This window comes from Anolis carolinensis, unplaced genomic scaffold (assembly GCF_035594765.1).
Source record: "Anolis carolinensis isolate JA03-04 unplaced genomic scaffold, rAnoCar3.1.pri scaffold_12, whole genome shotgun sequence".
In the NCBI taxonomy this organism is placed as follows: domain Eukaryota; kingdom Metazoa; phylum Chordata; class Lepidosauria; order Squamata; family Dactyloidae; genus Anolis; species Anolis carolinensis.
In genome coordinates, this window is record NW_026943823.1 from 15546465 (window position 1) to 15567484 (window position 21020).

Genomic DNA, 21020 nt, shown 5'->3' on the forward strand with positions numbered 1-21020 from the left:
AGCAATACTCTGAAAACAGAGGATTTCCAGACATGAATCAACCAAGGGCAGTTAACTACTCTAAACAAAGGATGCCCCAGAGGCAGGAAGAAGACAGCAGATAAGCTTTTCAATGCTAATTAAAGTGATTAACTACACAACATTCACACTGACCTCTCTCACCCTAGACTTTCCACAGATATATATTAACCTCTTTGCTTAATTTTCTCCATACCTCACAACCTCTGAGGATGCCTGCCATAGATGTGGGCGAAACGTCAGGAGAGAATGCTTCTGGAACATGGCCACACAGCCCGAAAGACATACAACAACCCTGATTCACACTTACCTCAAACAGACCAGAGTTATTTCTCCCACCCTGAACATTCCATAGATATAAAAACCCCACTTTTTATTTATTTATTTATTTATTTACAGCATTTATATTCCGCCCTTCTCACCCCGAAGGGGACTCAGGGCGGATCACATTACACATATAGGCAAACATTCAATGCCTTTTAACATAGAACAAAGACAAACAAACATAGGCTCCGAGCAGCCTCGAACTCATGACCTCCTGGTCAGAGTGATTCATTGCAGTTAATTGCAGCTGGCTTGCTCTCCCGCCTGTGCCACAGCCCGGGCCCACTTGCCTAGTTTCCAACAGATCTCACAACCTTTGAGGATGCCTGCCATAGATGTAGGCAAAACATCAGGAGACGTTTGTTGGGAGGTGTTAGCTGGCCCTGATTGTTTCCTGTCGGGAATTCCCGTGTTTTCTGAATGTTGTTCTTTATATACTGTTCCAATTTTAGAGGGTTTTTTTTTCTAATACTGGTAGCCAGATTTTGTTCATTTTCATTGTTTCCTCCATGCTTGTAGATTATACTGGCTTCTCTGTGACATGGTGGTTGTTAGAGTGGTCCAGTATTTTTGTGTTCTCAAATAATATACTGTGTCCAGGTTGGTTCATCAAGGGCTCTGCTATGGCTGACTTCTCTGGTTGAGCTAGTCTACAGTGCCTTTCATGTCCCTTGATTCGTATGCAAAGCTCTGATTAAAGTTAACACTAACTAAGGTAAAGGTAAAGGTTTCCCCTGACGTTAAGTCCAGTCATGACCGACTCTGGGGGTTGGTGTTCATCTCCATTTCTAAGCCGAAGAGCAGGCGTTGTCCGTAGACACCTCCAAGGTCATGTGGCCGGCATGACTGCATGGAACGCCGTTACCTTCCTGCCGGAGCGGTACCTATTGATCTACTCACATTTGCGTGTTTTTGAACTGCTAGGTTGGCAGAAACTGGAGCTAACTGTGGACGCTCACTCCGCTCCCGGGATTTGAACCTGGGACCTTTTGGTCCGCAAGTTCAGCAGCTTAGTGCTTTAACACACTGTGCCACCAGGGGCCCCTAACTAAACTAACACTATTATAATTGTATATTTATGTTACATGCAATATTACTAATAATATTGCAATATAGTCGTATAAGGATGGCAGGAGCTGGGGCTAACAGCGGGCACTCATTCCGCTCCCAGGATTTGAACCTGGGACCTTTCAGTCTGCAAGTTCAGCAGCTCAGTGCTTTAACACACTGTGCCACCAGGGGCCCCTAACTAAACTAACATTATTATAATTGTATATTTATATTACATGCAATATTACTAATAATATTGCAATATAGTTGTATAAGGATGGTAGGAACTGGGGCTAACAGCAGGCGCTCATTCCGCTCCCAGGATTTGAACCTGGGACCTTTTGTAACACTAACTAGGCTGAGCTTTAATTCAAAACCTATCCTGGACAGAATGAATAGGAAGGGTTTTGCAAATTCCATTTATTCCTGAGTTTTCCAAGATCCCACACAAATGGAGATATCCCCCAAACTGCCCCAAAAAAAAACAATGAGAATGAAACGACCCATTAGGAAAATGGCTAGAAAAAAGCAGACGATTGATTGATTACATTCAAAAAGAGTTCAGCAGTTTGCTTGTGTTGATATCGTTCATAATATCTCACACAGGAAAGATGCTTTTCCGATGGAGTGACAACCAGAGGCTCCTATGTAGTGGGATGGTAAACCCGTTCCGGATTTTAATCTGAACTTTGAAAGTTGCTCTACAAGGTGTGGCATCTTCCGAGTCAGGCACCTTGGAGAGCGTCTTCAGATTAGATCAATTCAGACTAAAACCTGGATTCATAGCATGGAGGTTTCCATCGGTGCAGGAAGAGTGACCTACAAGGGACACCCCAAAAGCCCATGGCTCTCTTTTGGTCTTCCAAAATCCTTCAGCTATTGAGTCCAAAGGAGGTTTGCTCTGACGTTGAAGCCGCTCGAAGGGAAGTCTCTTTCGGCCTGTTCATTGTGGCTCAAGTTGCTCCTTTCCATGGGCGTCAAGTGGCCCGCTCCGCCAGGCCGGTCAGCTTTTTGTGGGTCACTTCGTAGGCCAGGAAGAGGGCTCCGTTGGAGGGCAAGGCCCGGATGACCGTGGGCATCAGTCCGCAGTAGAGCCGCATGATACCTGAAAGAGGGGGAAACAGAGGGAGAAGGAGGAAGGAAGTGGATTTTGCATTACTTCCAGGAGGAATTCTCAGGTAATGTCACCTGTTTCAAGGTCTGCCATTGTGATGCTATGATATTATACAATTACTAGCTGTGCCCGGCCACACGTTGCTGTGGCGAAGTATGGTGGTATGGGAAATAAAGTCTTGAGGAATTGGTGGTAGTTAAGGTCAAGGGTAAAGGTTTTCCCCTGACATTAAGTCCATTATAAATGGGTTATATAGCTGTGTGGAAGGGCCTTGCGTCTACACTGCCATATAATCCAGTTCAAATCAGATAATCTGTATTTTATAGGTAGTGTGGAAGAGGCCTAAATGAGGCCTAACTCTGCCTGTCCCCTGGGCTGAGTGGGTTGCTAGGAGACCAAGTGGGCGGAGCTTAGCCTTCTAACTGGCAGCAATTGGATAAAAACAATGATACCTCTCCCTCTAATTAGGACTTTGTTTTTCTTTTCTTTTTGTTGTATGAACGTAGAGGCATGGATGAGAGGTTGTGTTGCCAGGTTTAGTGTTTCTGGGATGTGTAGTTTTGTTGTTTTGTCCTAGGCCGAAATTTCATTACCCTTTTATATATATACACTAGCTGTGCCCGGCCACGCGTTGCTGTGGCGAAGTCTGGTGGTATGGGAAATAAAGTATTGAGGAATTGGTGGAAGTTAAGGTAAAGGGCAAAGGTTTTCCCCTGACATTAAGTCCATTATAAATGGGTTATATAGCTGTGTGGAAGGGCCTTATAATCCAGTTAAAATCAGATATTTATTTATTTATTTATTTATTTATTTAGTTTATTTATATCCCACCTCCATCTCCCCTGAAGGGGACTCGGGGCGGCTCACAGAAAATCAGATAAAAACAATGACAGTATACAGTACATCAATAGACCAAAACATGCACCAGTTAAAAATCTAAACATTAACCTATGATATAAAAACACACTTAATAAAACATAGAATTAAAACCAGCGAGGTTACAGTAGTAGATAAGCTAAAGTGCATCTTATAAGTTATAAATTCAAGATAACAGATAAAGTGCAACAAACTTTTCAAATTTTCATGCAAGATAATCTGTATTTTATAGGCAGTGTGGAAGAGGCCTAAGTGAGGCCTAACTCTGCCTGTCCCCTGGGCTGAGTGGGTTGCTAGGAGACCAAGTGGGCGGAGCTTAGCCTTTTAACTGGCAGCAATTGGATAAAAACAATGATTCCTCTCCCTCTAATTAGGACTTTGTTTTTCTTTTCTTTTTGTTGTATGAACGTAGAGGCATGGATGAGGGGTTGTGCTGCCAGGTTTAGTATTTCTGGGATGTGTAGTTTTGTTGTTTTGTCCTAGGCCGAAATGTCATTACTCTTTTATATATATAGATAGATAGCAGTTCTTGTTATCCATTGGGTTTTAGATCCAGGACCCCTTTGGATATCAAAATCCATGGATTCTCAACTCCCATTATAGTAGGTGGAGTAGACAGGTAACACACTGTTGTTGTTGTTGTTGTTGTTGTTGTTGTTGTTGTTGTTGTTAAAATGGCATGTTTTCAAGCCATGGAGGGTTGACTCAATGGATGCAGAATCCATGGGTGCAAATGTTTCAAAGTCGCTTGAACTACCCTAGTTCTCTTCTATGGAATCTTGGGATACATAGTTTCCTGAGCAAACTGAATTACATGTCTGTCTTGGGGTGCATCCACACTGTAGAATTAATGCAGTTTGATGCCACCTCAACTGCCACGGCTCAATGCTACGGGATCATAGAGGAGTTGTAGTTTTATAAGATCTTTAGGCTTCTCTGCCCAAGAGGGATAGTGTCTCACCAAACTACAAATCCCACAATTCCACAGAATGGAGTCGTGGCAGTTAAAGTCGCGCCAAACTGCATTAACTCTACAGTGTAGATGCACCTCTAGAGAGTTCTACTGCTGTTGTTCAAAGGGCTATAGCTTTACAGTGATGAATTTCACAAAACTACGCATCCCAGGATTTTGTAACAGTCTAAGTGCTTTCATTTTGCAGTGTGCAAATTCACTGTTACTGCAGTTTTGTTCTGATGTCTGGAACTGTAACCAAAGCAGCAACAATAGTCAAAACAAAAGTGGCATTATTGTTGTTATCAGAAATAACTACGGTAATAATGATCAGTAGCGATACATAATAACAACAGTTGCAACAACAAAAATAATTGGTTGTTGCTCTTAGAAAATTTACTTTTCCAAAACTTTGTATCCAACTGTAAAACTGAGTTCAAATGCATTTGGAAATGTAGTTATAACTAGGACTCGTTCTTCTTTAAAACACAATAAATAACTCTGCTCCTCGTTTATTTTGCAATGTATTTGGATAGAATCTGGACATTAGTTTTTAAAAGACAGGACTAATTGCAGGTAACAATATTAATCCTAAGTCTTATAATATAATAGGATGATGATGATGATGATGATGATGATGATGTCCTGCATGATGATAGCTGCCATCATTCCTCAGCTAACATAATGCATTTGGTTAGGGGATGCTCAAAGTTGCCTCTGCCCTCCCTGCCAGTCCTATATGCAATTGGCAGTCTTGGAAGGGGTCTTTTTACAAGGAGGACCCACCTTCTGTCCGCAGGATGTGCAGGAAGGAGAGGAGGAAGCCATCCTGCTGCCTGGCCATGGACAGCACCTGAATGCGTGACTTCACCGAGTCAATGGGGTAGACAGCCAGCCAGAATGCGGCCCCTCCGATCCCTCCGCTCACGGTCACAGGGAGGGCGCCTGCAAGGAGAATATAGTCTCATCAATACTGCAAAGAAAGGCACACAACAATCTCCAAGGAGAGACCCCAAACAGGTCTCGTGAGAGATGTGGGCATCACACCTGGCTCTGCATTCGTGCTCTTGGGGGTGCATCTGCACTGCAGAATGGATACAATGTGATATCACTTTATACCAAATTGCATAGCTCAATGCAGTGAGATCCTAGGAATTGTAGTTTACAGTCTTTGATCTTGTCAAACTACAGGCAAACCTCGGGTGACTAACATCTGCCTTACAAACAGTTAAGAACAGGGCTGGGACAACACGAAGTGAGAGAAATCTACCCATCAGAAGGGAAATCCACTCGTGAAAGAGTAATTATCATAGGTCCGGGCTGTGGCGCAGGCGGGAGAGCAAGCCAGCTGCAATTAACTGCAATGAACCACTCTGACCAGGAGGTCATGAGTTCGAGGCCCGCTCGGAGCCTATGTTTGTTTGTCTTTGTTCTATGTTAAAAGGCATTGAATGTTTGCCTATATGTGTAATGTGATCCGCCCTGAGTCCCCTTCGGGGTGAGAAGGGCGGAATATAAATGCTGTAAATAAATAAATAAATAAAATGATTTTTGTTCCTGGGTGATAAGTGTCATTTCCTAATTGGTTTCATCATAAAAACATGGGAAAAGCTGATTAAACTGCAAAAACTTTGTTTTTGTGGGAAGGACATCTTGCAACACATTTTGCTATAGTTTTTCAATAAATACCTCATCGAGTCTCAACCAATTTGATTTAGTTTGTGGTAGTTATACACTATTTTAAGTCTTTATCAACCAATCGTGTATTGATAAATCACCTCCTTCTCCTCCTGTGCCGCTTAGGCTCCTTTTCTCTCCCTTCGGCTTCTCCTTCCTCCCTTTATTAAGCTGTAAATTGTAATTTTTATGATTTATAATATTCTTTTAGAGTTTATTGAAGAACCGCAAAACAGTAAATCCGCAAAAAGTGAACCGTGAAGTAGTGAGGGAACACTGTACTGCACAATCAAAGAGGAAATAACATTTTCAAACCAGGAACAGAATTGTTTTCCAAATTTTGTTACCTAGTGTTGTTGTTATTATTACCCCACTTTTTCTCTCTACAAAGGAGTCTCACAGCAGTTTACATTAAAAGATTTCCTTTCCACTTGTGACCCCTTTCGGACTAAGACATTGTTATGCGACAAGTATATAGGTATATAGTACAAAAAAGTCTAATCTGCTGCTAACAATTCATCATTTGCAAGGCTTGCTAAAGAGGCTGATTTTTATGAAGTACAGCTGAAGCATCTCCTGCAGAGTCCACTGTAAATAAAGCACAGCAGATTGGTGCAAATGTCTATAACAGCTACTAGGTGATGCTCGGAAACCTTTCACCCTAGCCAAATTTTCCAGGACTCCAACATTTAGCCAAGGGCACCCCATTTGTGGTTGGGAACCACAGTTTAAGATGTTAATGTGGGATTTGTGTATTGGTAGTGTTTAAATGCAATTTGTGTCTTGGTTTGTATTGCATACTGATTGCATCATCCAGAGTGTACTATAGTCTGGAAAGAGTTAATTGCTGAGAAACTGTGATGACCCTGATGTGTGGCTGGAACTGGGGAGTGTCCAGACACAAGTGTTTGTGCATTACTGATTACATCAGTTCAGTTCAGTTCTGTTCTGCTGTCTGTTGAGAAGTCAAGTCCTGTGTCCATTGTCTTCAAGTCTGTTTGTCTTTATTACTGCTTTCAGTAAAACTTGTATATAGTTTTACCATCGTCTCTGATGTCTCTTTGTTCTGCACTCCACTGATTCCATACAACTACTGTTGTGCTGCTAATTACTCTGACATAAGAAGCCAGAGCCAATCTGGCTCTAGCCAATCCCACCAGTTAAACAGCAGCTGAGTCCAGAATCCCTTACTGAACATGAATGGAGAACCAAGGGGGATACACAGGCCTGTCTGAACATACATCCTATAGGATTGGGTACCAAAGGCAGAGCCACCTTACCCAGCTCCTGCTTGGACTGTCCAGCCTGGAGGAAGAGGCTGCGGCTGACCTCGTAGCCACCGAAGAAGAAGAAGTAGCCGGGCACCTCCCGCAGCCAAGTGCTGGTCAGGCCCTGGAAGAAGCCCAGCGGGCCCTCGGAACGGAGGATGGCTTTGACCACTGCCCAGGTGGAGCTGCAAGTGATGTCGAGAAAGCAGACCCCCCAATAGTATGGATTGTATACAATGTATGAATTACCAGTATTTATAAGAGTCTAATGCGCCATTCAATCTACTGCACACCTACATTTTCATAACCCTGAAACCAAAAAGAGTATTTACTGCTGAATGTAATGTTGAACAGCAAAAAGTGTGCTCTTTATCATTGATGCTGGTGCCTCCCAAGACTGCATAGCATTGAGCCCTAACCATTAAATGTGAGGTGATGTCCTCAAAAAGGAGCTCCTGAAGCACCTTCCCCTTTGGGGAATCTAATGCGCACCCCAATTTTGGCACAGTCATTTAGCCGAAAAGGTGAGCATTCAATTTGAGCAAATACGGTATGATCTATGGATATACAGCCAGCACACTGGATTGCTCTCCTTGCCTGCAAAGCAACCTTTTGTGAATTTCGTTGGTACAATAACAACACCATGTAACAAAATTTCCAAAAATTTCTGTTCATGGTTTGAAAGTATTATTTTCCTGTTGAATGACTGAGGATGGTGCAATATTGCTGCCTTGCAGCGTTTTAATTTTTGTATCATGTTTTATCTTTTTATCATGTTTTAATTGTTTTGTTTTATAGTATACTTGTTGTTGGCCCTCGTGGCAGAATGTAAGCCGCTCTGAATCCCCTCGGGGAGAAGGGCGGGGTATAAATGCATGTAATAAATAAATAATAAATAATTGTGCAGCACTTATTTAGAAAGTACAGTAGAGTCTCACTTATCCAAGACTCGCTTATCCAAGGTTCTGGATTATCCAAGGCATTTTTGTAGTAACGGTTTTCAATGTATCATGATACAGTAGAGTCTCACTTATCCAACACTTGCTTATCCAACGTTCTGGATTATCCAATGCATTTTTGTAGTCAATGATTTCAATACATCATGATATTTTGGTGCTAAATTCGTAAATACAGTAATTACTACATAGCATTACTGCGTATTGAACTACTTTTTCTGACAAATTTGTTGTATAACATGATATTTAGGTGTTTAATTTGTAGAATCATAACCTAATGTAATGTTTAATAGGCTTTTCCTTAATCTCTCCTTATTATCCAACATATTTGCTTATCCAACGTTCTGCCAGCCCGTTTACGTTGGATAAGCGAGACTCTACTGTATTTTGGTGCTAATTCATAAATACAGTATTTACAACATAACATTAATGCGTATTGAACTACTTTTTCTGTCAAATTTGTTGTATAACATGATGTTTTGGTGCTTAATTTGTAAAATCATAACCTAATTTGATGTTTAATAGGCTTTTCCTTAATCCCTCCTTATTATCCAAGTTATTTGCTTATCCAAGGTTCTGCCGGCCTTTTTAACTTGGATAAGTGAGACTCTACTGTAGTTGTTCTACTCCAGGAACTTTGTTTTGTGGCTGACACAAACTAGATTGAATCGGTTGAGGCTCTATGAGACATCCATTGAAAAACCAGAGTGAAATGTCCCCCCTGCAGTTTAATAAACCTTTTCCATGTTTTTATGGTGGAACCAATTACGAAATGACATTTATAACCCACGAACAAAAGTGGTGTTACATTGTGTTTCCATCCCCGTTCCCTGGACAAAGAGGAGGGCTGTCCCGCCCCAAGGGCATTAACATTTGGTGGTTCTACCTGCGGCTGGAGAGGGCTGTCTGTCCGGCGGCTTTCATCTCATGGAGGGCTTGCATCCGGCACTTGACCAGCTCCGTGGGACAGAGAACCATGGAGGAGAAGACCGAAGAGAAGGAGCCGGCGATGGCACTGTGCAGGTCGCTGTGGTCCGTGAGGAAGAGGATCAGGCTTAGAGCAGTTAATACCACTTAGAATTCACCCCAGTCCCTCTTCAATGACATTTGGATGCCTAGACTGGATTTCTCAGTTCTCAAGTGGAGGTTCAACTTGCTCACCTACTGCCATGCTAGGAATTGAGGGAACGAATCAACATTTCACAGGAAATGTTGAATGTTTAAATGTTTAAATCTAAGAGCAGGATCCTTATGGTGAAGGGAGACAACGTCCTACTTTTGGCTCATTCGAAGGACATCTTGGAGCCAGATCCGTTTGAAGTCTATACACAGTCAACGCTCCGCATTTTGTGAGGTTAGGAACACAGGGCCCTCGTGAAAGTAAAAACTCCTGAATAAAGCCATTGCTATTTTTAACACAAGAGAATGCCTCTCTAAGAATGTCTAGGTCTTCCAGAAAGACTCTTTGGTCAACTTTGACTGGATACTGACCATAGAATTGCCTTGGAGGATTTTTTTCCCTTGATGTCAGGAGCAACCGGAGTTGCTTCTGGAGTGAGAGAATTGGCCGTCTGCAAGGACGTTGCCCAGGGGACGCCCAGATGTTTTGATGTTTTACCATCCTTGGAGGAGGCTTCTCTCATGTCCCCGCATGGAGCTGGAGCTGAAAGAGGGAGCTCATCCACGCTCTCCCCGGGTGGGATTCGAACCTGGCAGCCTTCAGGTCAGCAACCCAACCTTCAAGTCACAAGGCTTTTATCCCCTAGGCCATCGGAGGCTCCGCCTTGGAGGATGAAGAGGTTCCTAAAGAGGTTGGCCACAGAGCCATGCCGAAAGGCCTAGGGATTCCTAAGAAAAACATTTTAAATCTAATCCATGAATGTAAAAAGATTTGAAAACTTTTTGTTCCTGGTTTGAAAGTCTTATTTCCTGTTTCATTCTGCGGTCCTCTCTTTAAAAAGTCATTGTTCTACTCTAGAAACTTTGTTTTTTTTTGGTTGCTGCAAACTCTGTTCAATTGGTTGAGTGTCTAAGAGATATTCATTGAAAAATGATAGCAAAATGTGCGGCAGGATGTCCCTCCCACAAAAACAAATTTTTGCAGTTGAATCAACTTTTCACATGTTTTTGTGATAGAACCAATTAAAAGGTAAAGGTTTTCTCCTGACGTTAAGTCCAGTTGTGACCGACTCTGGGGGTTGGTGCTCATCTCCATTTCTAGGCCAAAGAGCCGGCGTTGTCCGTAGACACCTCCAAGGTCATGTGGTCGGCATGACTGCGTAGAGCGCCGTTACCTTCCCGCCGGAGCGGTACCTATTGATCTACTCACATTGGCATGTTTTCGAACTGCTAGGTTGGCAGGAGCTGGGGCTAACAGCGGGCGCTCATTCCGCTCCCGGGATTTGAACCTGGGACCTTTTGGTCCGCAAGTTCAGCAGCTCAGCGCTTTAACACACTGTGCCACCAGGGGCCCCAGAACCAATTAGGAAAAGACATTTATATCCTAGGAACAAAAATCATGTTACATAGTGTAATAAAATCTGCAAAAAAATTGCATGTGCAGAAAGATGACTGCATATATTTTTTCAGGGCAGCACCCTCGTCCTGAGATGCCTCCCTTCATCCTACAACCTGTAAAAGAAGGGCCACTGGTGCTACTGTCAGGACCTCAAGACTGAACTTCAAAGACTCTGGCAGAAACCAGTGCAAGTGGTCCCGGTGGTGATGGGCACATTGGGTGCCGTGCCAAAAGATCTCAGCCGGCATTTGGAAACAAAAGACATTGACAAAATTACGATCTGCCAACTGCAAAAGGCCACCCTACTGGGATCTGCGCGCATCATCCGAAAATACATCACACAGTCCTAGACACTTGGGAAGTGTTCGACTTGTGATTTTGTGATACGAAATCCAGTATATCTATCTTGTTTGCTGTGTCATAATAAAATAATAATAATAATAATAATAATAATAATAATAATAAAAAAGAGGGTTGGAAGAGACCCTTGGGCCATTTAGTCCAACCCCTTCTGCCTTTATGCATCAAAAGCACAAGCAAAGCAGCCCTGCCAGATGGCCACCCAGCCTCAATGTTAATACCAATAATAATAATAATAATAATAATAATAATAATAATAATAATAAAGAGGGTTGGAAGAGACCCCTTGTGCCATTTAGTCCAACCCCCTTCTGCCTTTGTGCATCAAAAGCACAAGGAAAGCAGCCCTGACAGATGGCCACCCAGCCTCAATGTTAATACCAACAACAATAATAATAATAATAATAATAATAATAATAATAATAATAATAATAAGGGTTGGAAGAGACCCCTTGGGCCATTTAGTCCAACCCCCTTCTGTCTTTGTGCACCAAAAGCACTAGCAAAGCACCCCTTAATAATTAATTATTAATTAAATAATTATTAAAATACCATTATAAACAAGCAAAGCTTTGGAAAGTGCGCACTGGGTGAGAGAGGAGGTGGGAAAGGCATGCACCTTTCCCTCCTCCTCACCGCACACACAGGAGGGAGCTACCGCTGCGGGGGCCGGATAAATGACTTTGATGGGCCGCATGTGACCCCCTGGCCGTAGTTTGGGGGCCCCTGGGTTAGAGCTACCTGAGCTGCAGGACGCTGCCAAGCCCGAAGAGCCAACGGACGGCCTCCTGGCAGAAGCCATAGCAGGCAAAAAGCACGGCGTTCTCAGCCACGTTGGCCAGCAGAGCTGGGGTGGTGCCCTGGTAGAGGCCTTGCATGCCCTCCTGGCGGTAGGTCTGGACCGAACAGTCGAAGAAGCCCCGGTATAGGGCCGGGAAGGTCTGCATCTTCACCTTAATGGTGTCGAACGGCTGGCCGCTCACCACGCAGGCCACGCCACCTGCAAGGAGCAAGGGGTTCTGGTTACGCACCCCCCAACAAGAACATCTGCATAGAAGTAGCCTGGCCTTTGATCCTTTTTGAATTTTATGCAAATGCCCTCACTAAGTGACTATGCTACCTTCATACCGTGTTTCCTCGAAAATAAGACAGTGTCTTCACTTAATTTTTGCTCCCAAAGATGTGCTAGGTCTTATTTTCAGGGGATGTCTTATTTTTCCATGAAGAAGAATTCACATTTATTGATGAACAAAAAAATGAATATTTATTATATACTGTACAGTAGTTGTCATCACAAATCAGCATAACCAGACAAACTGAATTCTATCAAGAATTTCTTATTGCTACCATTATTTCCATATACATCACTCTATGCGAGCCCCGGTGGCAAAGTGCATTACTGTGAGGGCTGTTCGACAGTGGAACTCTCTCCCCGGGGCCGTGGTGGAGGCTCCTTCTTTGGAGGCTTTTAAGCAGAGGCTGGATGGCCATCTGTCGGGGGTGCTTTGAATGCAATTTCCTGCTTCTTAGCAGGGGGTTGGACTGGATGGCCCATGTGGTCTCTTCCAATTCTACTATTCTATGATTCTATGATTCTATGATAAGCACTGAGCTGCAGACCGAAAGGTCCCAGGTTCAAGCCCCGGGAGTGGCGTGAGCGCCCGCTGTTAGCTCCAGCTCCTGCCAACCTAGCAGTTCGAAAACATGCAAATGTGAGTAGATTAATAGGTACCACTACAGTGGGAAGGTAACGGCGCTCCATGCAGTCATGCCGGCCACATGACCTGGAGGTGTCTACAGACAAAGCTGGCTCTTTGGCTTAGAAATGGAGATGAGCACCAACCCCCAGAGTCGGACATGACTGGATTTAACGTCAGGGGAAAACCTTTACCTTTACCTTTACATCACTCTATGGTACATACATTTACCAATCCTGCATGCTCTGGTGTTCTGTTCGGCAGGCATGCCTCCAAACAAAAACTTTGCTAGGTCTTACTTTCGGGGGAGGCCTTATATTTAGTAATTCAGCAAAACCTCTACTAGGTCTTATTTTCAGAGGATGTCTTATTTTCGGGGAAACAGGGTAGTTAAAAAAGGTAAAGGTTTCCCCTGACGTTAAGTCCACTCATGTCTGACTCTGGGGGTTGGTGCTCATTTCCATTTCTAAGCCAAAGAGCCGGCGTTGTCCGTAGACACCTCCAAGGTCATGAGGCCGGCATGACTGCATGGAGCGCCCTTACCTTCCCGCCGGAGCGGTACCTATTGCTCTACTCACATTTGCATGTTTTAGAACTGTTAGGTTGGCAGAAGCTGGAGCTAACAGCGGCCGCTCATGCCGCTCCCCGGGTTCGAACCTGGGACCTTTCGGTCCGCAAGTTCACCAGTTCAGTGCTTTAACACACTGCGCCACCGGGGCTCCTTACCTTCATAGTTACTGGCACGCTAATGGGTGGATCCCACTCAACACTTGCAAATCAAAATTGCCAATTGCATCCTCTGCACTTGGTTAACAGACAATCGTTCTCTCCCCCACTCGGGACATTGCACAGGTATATATACTACACTTGCTTTACCACCATCAGATACTCTGAAGCTGCCAGCCACAGATGCAGGTGAAATGTCACCCAGGATTTTATCAAAGTGTGCTTATTGTTTATTGGTATATGTGATTTTATTCGCTTATGATTTGTTTTATTGTTGAGTTTTATATTGCTTGTTGCCTGGGCTTGACCCCATGTAAGCCGCCCCGAGTCCCCTCGGGGAGATGGGGCGGGGTATAAAAATAAAATTATTATTGGCCATGTTCCAGAAGCATTCTCTCCTGACGTTTTGCCCACATCTATGGCAGGCATCCTCAGAGGTTGTGAGGTATGAGGATGCCTGCCATAGATGTGGGCGAAACGTCAGGAGAGAATGCTTCTGGAACATGGTCACACAGCCCGAAAGACATACAACAACCCTGTGATCCCGGCCATGAAAGCCTTCGACAACACAAAATTATTATTATAATTGCATCAAATTCCAACCCTGTTGGGCTTCAGAAAAGCCCTAAAAACATTGCTGTGTGACCAGGCTTTTAATCAATAAATGGCAAAGATGACACGGACTGAACTATAAACAAAGCATAAGGATGAACTGATCTGATTTTATGTTTGAAATGTATATTTTGTCATTCATAATGTATTTTAATAGTTTTAACTGTTTATGCGTTGTTTTTATATTGATTTGTATGGGCAGCTAATTGTTGCCACTATTGTAAGCCGCCCTGAGTCCCTTCAGGTGAGAAGGGCGGGATATAAATGCGAGAAATAAATTAATAAATATTATAAAAGAAAGTGCTGCTAGAGCATGGCCATACAGCCTGGAAACCACACAATACCCCAGTGAAAGCCATCCACAATATATTTTGCATTATCTTTATTACAGACAGAAAATCGTAAGGCAATGCAATAGTTATCCACATCTTACACAAATATAAAAAGAAGTGTGTGTATATTGGGAAACATGTTAACTTGCTACTGTTTCCAAGGTTTAAATCATTTGTTTCTACAACTTGCAAAAGACTCTATGTCAGGGGTCCTCAAACTTTTAAAGCAGAGGGCCGGTCCACAATCCTTCAGACTGTTGAGGGGGCAAATTATCATTTGGGGGGAAAAAACGAACAAATCCCTATGCACGCTGCACATATCTTATTTGTAGTGCAAAACAACAACAATAACAATGAAAGAACAATACAATATCTAAAAATGAAAATAATTTTAACCAACATAAACCTATCAGGATTTCAATAGAAGTGTGGGCCTGCTTCTGGCCAATGAGATAGTCAGGTTAATTAGGGTTGTTGTTGTTGTTGTGTTGTGTGTCTTCAAGTCATTTCAGGCTTTGGGCGAGCCTAAGTCCAAAATTATTTATTTATTCATTTACTACATTTATATCCCACCCCTCTCACCCCGAAGGGAACTCAGAGCAGCTGTATGTACATACAATATATTATATTACTAGCTGTGCCCAGCCACGCGTTGCTGTGGCAAAGTGGTGGTGGTATTGGTTAAAAATTGTTGTGTAATTTTTATTTGACGTTATTTGTATTTTTTTTATTAATTTTATTGTAAGTTATCTTTTTATTTATTATATTTTATTATTTTCTTGTATTATTTTTAGTTATTTTCTGTTATAGTATTTTATTGTATTTTTAGTGTTTTTAATTTTTTTTTAGTGTTTTTTATTATTTTTATTATTATTTACTTGGTTGCTAGGAGACCAAGTTGGAGGAGCTTAGCCTTCTAACTGGCAGCAATTGGATAAAAGCAATTATTCCTCTCTCTCTAATTAGGACTTTATTTTTCTTTTCTTTTTGTTGTATCAACCTAGAGCCGTGGCTGAGGGGTTGTGTCATCAAATTTCGAGGTTGGGGGGCCTGTAATTTTGTTGTTTTGTGGGTCGCCGTGATGCCATCACTCTTTTATATATATAGATTAGCATAGCACAATATTAGCATTATACTATATTGAACTATACCACTATACTGTAATATTATATGTAATATATAACATATAATTAATATTATTATATGGTATTATTGTTAGCATTATATTGTATAAAATGATAATATTCTTATCAATATTATATGTATATACAATATATTATATTATTAAAACTGATATAAAAATATTATTTTATAAATGAGGGCGGGGGCCAGGTAAATTACCTTGGAGGGCCGCATCTATGTATTTACTTAGTTGCTTGTTGTGGTGCCAGCACTCGCCCTCCATTCTGCTCTCTTGCTAGAATCTGTTCAATGGGGTGCTCATTCTTTTGCATCTCCAAGTAAATTCATTCATAACTTTTCTGTCACATGTGTCTCAGTTTCCATCTACGAAATGCCAGAGGTCACGGAGCTCTATGTCTCCCAAATGAACCCACTTGAGCCTTTTGCTCCTCTTACCGGCTGCCCCGGCTGTGAGGTCAATCAGCATTTGCACCACCGGGTGGACTTGAGGGGGTTCGGCCGGCATCTCGGCAGAGAAACAGGTGACCAGGAAGGGACAGATCAGGCCCCAAAGCAGGTATTTTCACTGCAGAGGATAAATAATTGGCTTTTAGATTTAGATCTCACCTTTCTCCCAACTTGAGAGCACAAAACTTAAACACAAAGTGCCACTAGAAAGTTGTTATTAATATTATTCTTATCCAACTCTCATCTCTTGACACAAAGCAGCTTGTAACATTAAAAGACAATAGGACTGCCTTGAGGATGAAGTTATAAGGAGTATTGGGAAATTACCATATATACTCGAGTATAAGCTGACCCGAATATAAGCTGAGACACCACAAAAAACCTGGGAAAACATTGACTCCAGTATAAGCCGAGGGTGGTAAATTTCAGAAATAAAAATAGATACCAATAAAATTACGTTAATTGAGGCATCAGTAGGTTATATGTTTTTGAATATTTACATCAAGCTCAAATTTAAGATAAGACTGTCTGACTCTGATCAAATCATTATTCTCATCTTCTTCAATGTAAATGTGCTTATGATTTTATTATTATTATTATTTTATTTTTTTAATGCCTTTTAAATTTATTTGTGTGTTTTTGTATTTGATATTATTGTATGTTGGTTTTATATCTGAGTCCCTCTGGGGAGATAGTGGCGGGGTACAAAAATAAATTATTATTATTATTATTATTATTATTATTATTATTATTATGTATCCTTTTAATAATAATAGAGTAAAATAATACATGTAATAATAATAATAATAATAATAATAATAATAATAATAAATACAGGAAAACAATACATGTAATAATAAATAGAGTAAAATAATAAATGCAATAATAATAATATCAGACTGAAATAATAAATGCATTAATAATAATAAAAATAGAGTAAAATAAATGTAATACAGTAGAGTCTCACTTATCCAACATAAACAGGCCGGCAGAATGTTGGATAAGCGAACATGTTGGATAATAAGGAGGCATTAAGGAAAAGCCTATTAAACATCAAATTAGGTTATGATTTTACAAATTAAGCACCAAAACATCATGTTAGACAACAAATTTGGCAGAAAAAGTAGTTCAATACACAGTAATGCCATGTAGTAATTACTGTATTTATGAATTTAGCACCAAATTATCACGATATATTGAAAACATTGACTACAAAAATGTGTTGGATAATCCAGAATGTTGGATAAGCGAGTGTTGGATAAGTGAGACTCTACTGTAGTAGCAACAATAATAGAGAAAAATAGTAAATGGAATAATACCAATAATAATAGAGAAAAATAATAAATGTATCATATATTTTCGAGTATAAGCTGACCCAAATTTAAGCCAACCAGGACCCTCACCCGAGTATAAGCCGAGGGGGGCTTTTTCAGTCTTAAAAAAAGGGCTGAAAAACTAGGCTTATACTATAGTATATACAGTAAATGATTATTTTGTTTTATTTTAGCATCTGTGTTTTGTTTCGTTCTTATCGGTTGGATTTCAGCTGCATTTTTTTAAAAATTGAAAATGAACCTTCCAGAAGCAATGCTTAGCCTTTTCAATTGGTTGCAAATCTTCTGGACTTTTAAACCTGAAAACCTGTTGATCTTTTAAAGCAAGGCACAGGGCTCTGGGTTATTGGTTTCTGGGGCATTTGGGGCATCCTTGGTGGGCAGAAAACTGGCCCCTTGACTACAACTATGGCATTTGGACTCTGGTACTTGGCTGCTCCTCCGACAATTTCCGCTCTCAAGTCACCTCAGCTGCCCCTTTGCCCTGGCAGCCTTCTGATCAATATTTACGTCTGATTGCCACATGGTCACACTGTGGGATTGCCATCCGGAAGCCTCCAGATGGTTTTTTATGGCACACAATTGTGGCACTTTGGTCCCATTTGAGCAGGCAATGGAATCCTGGAATGTGTGGTTTAATGAGTCGTGCAAGATTTATTGCCAGGGAGGGCCTAGTGCCGCACCGAACCGCATCTCCCCGATCCCCAGGTTGGAGGCACAGCAGTTTAACAGGGCATCACCTTGCAATATAAAAGAAACCAGTGATTTTTGCATAGCTTTCATCTGCGTTTTCAGTATGTTGCTTTGAGTCCCACTATTGAGAGGACATACATGAGTAAAATACTACTGACGTTGGATCAAGGTTTGGATCCCCGTTTGTTGTCGAAAAACAAGTCGCACACTCTCAGCCTCAGAGGAAGGCAATGGGGGGGCCTCTTCTGAGAGGATAATGTCAAGGCTTGCCATGGGTTTGCCTCTGGGCCACCATGAGCCAGAAAGCCCCAACCATGGGACTTTTTAAGCATCGAGGGCTGTTCGACAGTGGAACTCTCTCCCCGGGGCCGTGGTGGAGGCTCCTTCTTTGGAGGCTTTTAAGCAGAGGCTGGATGGCCATCTGTCGGGGGTGCTTTGAATGCGATTTCCTGCTTCTTAGCGGGGGGTTGGACTAGATGGCCCATGAGGTCTCTTCCAACTCTACTATTCTGATTCTATGACTTAAGATGCATTTGTTTGCGAAATCCTTTGGGGCCTCAGCACAAACATGGCTTTAACTCCTTTCAAGCTCTTTTTTGCTTATTTGAGTTGCCTTAGATTTTTATCTTCTTTAAATTGACTGGTTTTAGCCTGGAATGGTTTAAATGGTTATGTTTGCTGCCCTGCGACCTCGTGATGAAAGGGGAGGGGAATGACAATATTGCAGTAGAGTGAATGAGCAATTCAATGTCCTCCCCTCTCAAGGAGTCTTGCAGGCTTTGTGTGGGTCCCGATCATGGAAAGTCAGTCCCACTTTGTTCTGCTTTGGTCAGGCCTCAACAGGAATATGACTGTGTTCAGTTCTGAGCAAAGCAAGTCTCTAAGATGGACAAGACAGAAGTCCAAGAAAAGGTTGGACAAAATAACCAAAGGTCTGGAAGCCATGAATCCCTCTGAGGAGCAGCTGAGGGATGTTTAGCTTGGAGAAGGGAAGGCTGAGAGAAGACGACAAGAGCCATGTTTCAGTATTGGAAATGATGCCTTATTGAGGAGAAAGGGGCCAAGCTTGTCTTCTGGTATTCCAAAGACTAGGACACTATGAAGCTATGGATACAAACTGCAGGAAAATATATTCTGCCTGAATATTAGGAAGAACTTCCTGAGGGTAAGAGATGTTCAGCAGCAGCACTCTCTTGTCTCAGAATGGAGGCTTTTAAACAGAGGCTGGATGGCCATCTGTCTGGGGTGCTTTGCGTCTTTCCTGCATGGCAAGGGGTTGGCTTATTTGGCCAATGCGGTCTCTTCCAACTCTATTCTTCTGACTGGATCCAGGTCCTTGAGGTGCCCCCCCCCCCCCCCCGGACTCTCCCGTTGACCCATGCTTTGTACTTGGTGCCTTTCCCTAATAATTATCTCCCAGGACCACCTTCTAAAGGCACGTACTTAACATGCACAGGAAATCTTTGCTCCCTCTCCCACCCATCCACAAGAGAAACCTGCCTGTCCCACCTATTCCTCCCTTTTAAGCCTATACTGAAGCTTACATACCACACAGTAGGGTTCCAGTCCTTGGCAGCTCCGTGGCGCAAGCCTCTCCTGACCAGTTTTACAAGCAGCGCAGTGACCTTTGAGCAGTTGAGCGGTTGATCATCCCATGGCCCCCTGCCCTTCCTCCTTGTTTGGAGAGGGTCCAGGTGCCTTCAGGAAAGGGCCACCCAGTCTGGCTCTTATCTGTAGTCATTAAACTACTCCAAGACAACGGTCAGAACACACTCTCAGACGGAGGCAATTCTTCCAAAGACTCAGAAATCCAGCTCCTTCTCAGTCAGAATCAGAACAGAAGCTTCTCCTTTTGAGTATACTTTGGTGGGGTTGGAGAACATCAGAAATAGCCCCAGACCTATGAGCCAGGACTTTGATCCTGTGAGTAGACTCCTTTACAGATCCTTTCCCGATTTCCCAATTCTATGTTTTTGAAACACCAAAGAATCTCTTCCTACTTCTCTGGGGGGGTGGAAAAATACAGAACTACAGCACCAGGTTGCAGTAAAGCAATTGTCACCGAGTTTGAACTGAGAAGGAATGGGACTCAGCCCTAGTCGGTTCTGTTGACAACAGGGAAAGAAAGCAGCGGCTGTTTTCAATATCACCTGTTGAAGATGTGCAGAGCGCAAAACAGGAAGAAAATACAGCACATGAACCTGCTCCACCAGCTTCCTTAGTAAGTGTATGGAGTTGTAAGAAAAGACCGTTGGGAGGGGAAACCATCCATGCATGTATGTTGGAAGCTTTTGTTCAGCCTCCAATGGGAACAAAATACTTCCGTTTACCTGCACAAGGCTTACCTGACCTGGTAGTTCCATTTCACATATTGTCCATTTTGAGCAAAATTTCAACTGAAACATATCAAAATAGTCTACTTTTGTGTAGTACAGACACATATGTTATTTTTTCCCCCTGGGACCAGATTCCCTATAAAAAGAGGTCACGTCCAGGAACACACACACCTCCTTAACTGCGGTATAATATCCAAAACCCAACAAAAACAGATGTGTTTGGGGAAGGGACTCTGGTCCGAAAGAAAACAGGGGGACAAAGCCCTATTTGGGAGGAAGGATTCCCTTTTCCCTGGTGGAAGTGCTAGAAGGAGCAACATGGAGAAAAGTGGTTGAGGGAGGAGACACTGCGCACGGGGAATAAAAACCCTAAATTCCACAGGAAGAAAGGTCTCAAACCCATTCGTATTCCTGACTTAAAGGCTCGTTCCTTGAATCCATGGCACAAGAAAAGCCTTCAGGATCAAAAATCAAGCAGCCATTTCCAACAGAGACGGAAAGAAGGAAGGCCATGGTGCCCTCTCCCTCCAGTGGCCACAACCCGGAAACACACCAGCCTCAGAAACAGAAGACACAGCACACCAAGG

General features: G+C 42.5%; 1 protein-coding gene across 1 annotated transcript; it reads right to left on the reverse strand.

The window, feature by feature from the left end:
- Positions 1-1797: 1797 nt before the first annotated feature.
- LOC100562514 (mitochondrial ornithine transporter 1) lies at positions 1798-19730 on the reverse strand. The gene is made up of 7 exons (XM_003228193.4): positions 19646-19730; positions 16059-16188; positions 11855-12113; positions 9122-9262; positions 7292-7464; positions 5121-5279; positions 1798-2497 (listed from the first exon to the last, which is right to left on the reverse strand). The coding sequence occupies exons 2-7, from the start codon at positions 16126-16128 to the stop codon at positions 2370-2372; spliced, it is 930 nt and encodes a 309-aa protein (XP_003228241.1). The 5' UTR covers positions 16129-16188; positions 19646-19730; the 3' UTR covers positions 1798-2369.
- Between the last annotated feature and the right edge of the window lie 1290 nt (positions 19731-21020).

Coding starts and splice junctions, on each gene's coding strand:
- LOC100562514 (XM_003228193.4), bottom strand. CDS start 16,128: ATGCCGGCCGAACCCCCTCAAGTCCACCCGGTGGTGCAAATGCTGATT. Junction 12,114..16,058: donor CCTCACAGCCGGGGCAGCCG/GTAAGAGGAGCA, acceptor TGCTCCTTGCAG/GTGGCGTGGCCTGCGTGGTG. Junction 7,465..9,121: donor ACAGCCCTCTCCAGCCGCAG/GTAGAACCACCA, acceptor CATCACTTGCAG/CTCCACCTGGGCAGTGGTCA.